Here is a 5,075-nt window from a genome sequence, read left to right as displayed (position 1 = left end):
GGAATTGTGGTTTAAAAAGATGATGATTAGATTGAGGTTACTGGAGAGTCCTAGAATGCTACAAACAAGAAAGCAGAGATAACCCAAAAAGTTATCCCCATTCCTATACCTCCACGTCTATTCCCACAGAGGATAGTTAAGAAGAATGAATAAGGGAAATACAGTAGGTTTATTACTATATTGAAACAACTTTCTATCAAATTTCCGTTGATAAAGGGTTTTGAGCAAATGCATGGTATGCAAAAATTATGAATGATTTAGTGACTAAGAAAAGGGTCGTCAGTTTTGAAGATGATGATAGGTTACAACATTCCAGTGCTATTGATACTAGGTCGCTTGTGTAGAAGAAAGAGGATCATGGTGCTTTCACTATTCCTTATACCATTGGGTTGCTGCATTTTGCGAAGGCGTTGTGAGATTTGGGTGCGATCATTAATCTGATGCCATTGTCAATTTACAAGAAGTTGGGTTTAGGATCTCCAAAACAGATTGCAATGCTATTACTAATGGCTGATAGATATTTGAAGAAGCCCATTGGTATTCTCCAAGATGTTTGTTAAATTGGAGACGTTTATTTTTTCAGCGGATTTTGTGATACTCGACATTGAGGTTGATTTTGTCGTTCCTATCATCCTAGGAAGACCATTCCTTGCTATTGGGCACGCCTTAATCAATATGGAGAAAGTGCAAATGAATTTCCGATTTAATAGTGAATAGGCAAATTTTAATAACTGTAGGTCCATGAAGCAGTAAAGCGATCTCAAATTAGTGTCATTGGTGAATCATATTGTGGAGCGAGGTTCTGATCTATCTATTGAAGAGAGGTTGGGTGGTGAGGCACTTGCCACGGTATTGATGAATTTTGAGGGTGATGGTATTGAGGACTATTATGAGTTAGTTGCCACACTTTATAGGTTCGAATTCCGTTCCAAATCGTAGAAATTAGAGATATGAAGAATCACCACTCTCCACCCGCAAAACCGTCTGTTGAAGAGGCTCCAAAATTTGAGCTTAAGGCTCTACCATCACATTTGAGGTATGTATTCTTGGGTAGAGATGGTACTTTATTGGTCCTCATTGTGGCCGATTTGAATGTGGAACAAGTTGAGTCTTTGGTTTCAATGCTGAAGAAGTTCAAGAGGGCTATTGATGCAGGTATTACGGACATTATTGGGATTCCTCCTGGCATTTGTTTTCATAAGCTTAGTGTTGATCACCAAAGGAGACTAAATCCGCCTATGCAAGAGGTAGTGGAAAAGGAAATCATCATGTTGTTGGTTGTTGGAGTCATTTATTCCATTGTAGCTAGTACTTGGGTTTCTCTTGTTCAGTGTGTGCCCAAGGGAGGTGGGATTACTGTGGTACCTAATGCAAAAAATGTGCTTGCTCCGATGCGGCTAGTAACTGGATGGAGAGTATGCACGGACTATCAGAAATTAAATACTTGGACAGAAAAAGACCACTTCCCTATGTCGGTCATGGATCAGATGTTGGACTGCCTTGCTAGTAAGGGTTTGTATTGCTTTCTTAATGGTTAGTCGGGCTACAATCAGACCAAGAAAAGACCACCTTCACATGCCCTTATGGTACTTTCGGCTTCAAACGGATGTCATTTAGGTTGTGTAATGCTTCAATGACCTTCCAGCGTTGCATTATGTCGATATTTTCTAATATGGTGGAGGACACTATTGAGGTATTTATGGATAATTTCTTTGTAGTATGTGACTCATTCAATGGTTGTTTGGATCATTTGGCCGAGGTACTTAAATGGTTTGAAGTGTCAATCTTGTGCTTAATTAGGAAAAGTGCCACTTCATGGTGAAAGGGAAGATAGTTCTGGGCCATCAGATTTCTGAGAAGGGTATTGAGGTTCATAGAGCTAAAGTTGAGGAATAGAAAAGCTTTCACCACCTATCTCCTTTAAAGGTGTTAGAAGTTTTCTTGGGCATGCATGTTTTTATGGGAGGTTTATCAAGAATTTCTCCAAAACTGCACACCCATTGTGCAAATTGCTCGAAAAGGAGTGTAAATTTGATTTTAATGATGCTTGTCTGATAGCTTTAGGAGAGTTGAAAGAAAAGCTAGTTTCCGCACCTATCATTATTTCACCAGATTGGGGGCAACCGTTTAAAGTGATGTGTGATGTGAATGGAGTGGCGCTTGGTGTGGTATTGGGACAGAGGTGAGAAAAGATTCTTCATCCTATTTACTATGCCAGCATAGCTCTAAATGGGGCTCGAAAGAACTATACAATGACTGAACATGAACTCCTTGCTGTGGTTTTCGCATTCGAGAAATTTCTATCCTACTTACTTGGTACTAAGTTCATAGTGCATACTAACCCTTCTGCATAGAGGTATTTGATGGCTCAAAAGGATGCAAAACCGAGGTTAATTAGGTTGGTGTTGTTGTTGCAAGAGTTTTATTTTTAGTTGAAAAACAAAAATGGGACAGAAAATCAAGTTGCCGATCATTTGTCCAGATTAGAGGAGGAAGCGATGCTCAAGCTAGGAGATGGGGCTGAAATTAAATATATCTTTCTAGACGAATGAGTTTTGGCTGCTTCTCATGATCTTATTCCTTGGTTCGCAGACTTTGCTAACTACTTGGCAAGTGATCCAGTTCCATCGAATTTGTCGTTTCACCAAAGGAGAAAGTTTATGCATGATGTGAAGAGGTTATTTTGAGATGAGCCTTATTTGTTTCGTATTTGTCCTTATGGGATAATTCGTCCCTGTATGCCCGAGGTTTAGATGATGAGTATACTAGAGGCGTGTCACCCTTCAGCAGTTGGTGGGCATCATAGTGGTATTCGGACTGCACATAAAATTTTGCAGTCTGGGTTTGTTGCCCTACCATCCACAAAGATGCTCATTATTTTGCCAAGTCTTATGATCGTTGACAAAGAGAAGTAGGAACTTCAAAGAGGCAAGGGCTACCTATGAATTTGATATAGGTGATTGAGTTGTTTGATGTATGGGGAATTGATTTAATGGATTTATTTGTGAGTTCACATGGGATGAAGTATATTCTTGTTGCGGTTGATTATGTGTCGAAATGGGTGGAAGCAATTGCTCTTTCAAACAATGAAGGTAAAAATGTGACCTCATTCGTGAAAAAGTATATTTTATCTAGATTTGGTACACCTAGGGCAATTATCAGCGATGTAGGTTCCCACTTTTGTAATAAGTTGTTCAAGGAATTGCTAGAGAAATATGGAGTCCGTCACAATGTAGCCACTCCTTACCATCCGCAGTCTAGTGGGAAAGTTGAACTGTCTAACAGAGAGATAAATGAAATCCTTGCTAAGACTTTGAATGCAAACAGAACTTATTGGTCAAGAAGGGTTGATGATGCTCTTTGGGCCTATCACACCACATTCAAGACCCCCCTAGATATGTCCCCCTTCCAGCTTGTATATGTTATGTCTTGTCATTTGCCGGTAGAGCTAGAGCATAAAGCTATATAGGCGCTAAAGAAGTTGAATTTGGATTGGGGCTTCTCATCGAGTCAAAGAGTGAATGACATGAATGAGCTTGATGAGTTTCACATAAACTATTATGAAAGTTCAGTCTTGTACAAGAAGAAGATAAAGAAGTATCATGATAGAAAGATTGAAAAGCGTGAATTTGTTATGGATGATCTGGTGATTCTATTCAACTCAAGGTTGCACTTGTTTTCGGGCAAGCTCAAGTCCAAGTGGACCGGGCCATTCATAGTCATGAAAGTGTTCCCACATGGAGCAGTCGAGCTCAAAAACAAGGAGGGAACACGGTTCAATGTGAATGGTCAAAGGATCAAGGTCTACACGGGGAAAGAGGAAATTGTGCAAGAAGTGGTTGAGGCCTATTATCTTGATGAAGTCTGAGTAACCAAGAGGCTTGCGTCATGCCGCGACGTTAAATCAAGCGCTGCTTATGAGGCAACCCAAAATGTACAATCTAGCCAACTATAGGTTTTTTTTTTCGTTATTGGATTTTATTGTTTTATTTTAATTTATGTAATTCTTTAGATATGTGTTTTATTTTTGAATTAGTGTTGGCTTGATATAGAATAGGGTATTTGTCTAAAAACTGTCAAGAAAATGTCAAAAGAAAGACCTCATGGTTGATACATGTGTAGGGATCAACAGCCGAATCTATAGAAAACAGGTTGTGCAGAGGTCTACGGACCCCATGGATGGTCTGTGGGTCCATCCACGGACCCTTAATGCTGTCGGTAGACACCCAAGTAAGTCTTCGAAAAGTCTAAGTATTATAGTGACCTACTGACTGGACCTATGATCCGTAGGTCGACCCACGACCTGTAGACGAGGTCTCATTGGTCCAATCCTAGGGTTCTGCTGACCTAACCCGGACCCCCTTTTAATAAAAACCCCTCAATTTTAAATTCATCCCCCACTATCCATATTCCCTCCTAACCGTTTCTAACCCCTTCAAATCCCATAACTCCCTCCTTAACTCCACAAATCACTCTCTTCTCACATACATATCCTCTCATTTCCCATCACTCCCTTCTTCTCTCCTAAAAATCATCACATTCTCCCCTTGCAAAATATCTCTTGATCCGGATTCGGTGTCGAAAGGCTAGAAAAAGGTCTAAGGAGTTCATTGCTATCACACACTCACCCATTTTGCTTACTTGTAATGTAACACGACTTCACTCTCACTTTAAATTTCATTGTTCATTGTCAATTCATGAAGTGACGAAGTGGATCTTCACCTTAGGAGCTTTTTTCTATCAAATTGCATGATAAAATATAGGTAGAAACACTGTTGGGACGATGGAATGTGAGCGTGTTGTTCATTTTAACCAAAATATCCCAAGTAATAGGCAGCATTGGAAGTTTTGACTTAGGGTTCATAGGATTTGGTATGATAATTTGTAAGCTCGTGTTAAAATATAAACCTAACGATGATTTATTACCTAATCACATGTTGAAATGCATGTGTAGGCCTAATATGTTGTAAACGTTGAAAGAAATGACACACAAGAATTTTGTCTAAAACATGGAACAGATCTGACCCACGAGACCCTGTCCACGGACCGTAGGTCCACTTACGGACTCTAGGTCG

The 5,075-nt window shown here is 39.8% G+C and overlaps 1 protein-coding gene across 1 annotated transcript; it reads left to right on the top strand.

Annotated features, from left to right (window-relative positions):
• Positions 1–3,526: 3,526 nt before the first annotated feature.
• Positions 3,527–3,868, top strand: LOC125861521 (uncharacterized). Its single transcript, XM_049541395.1, has one exon. The coding sequence runs from the start codon at positions 3,527–3,529 to the stop codon at positions 3,866–3,868; it is 342 nt and encodes a 113-aa protein (XP_049397352.1).
• Positions 3,869–5,075: the final 1,207 nt, after the last annotated feature.

Source organism: Solanum stenotomum, chromosome 4 (genome assembly GCF_019186545.1).
Source record: "Solanum stenotomum isolate F172 chromosome 4, ASM1918654v1, whole genome shotgun sequence".
In the NCBI taxonomy this organism is placed as follows: domain Eukaryota; kingdom Viridiplantae; phylum Streptophyta; class Magnoliopsida; order Solanales; family Solanaceae; genus Solanum; species Solanum stenotomum.
Note: the sequence above shows the minus strand (reverse complement) of the source record. Positions and strands in the feature narration are given on the sequence as shown.

Coding starts and splice junctions, on each gene's coding strand:
- LOC125861521 (XM_049541395.1), top strand. CDS start 3,527: ATGAATGAGCTTGATGAGTTTCACATAAACTATTATGAAAGTTCAGTC.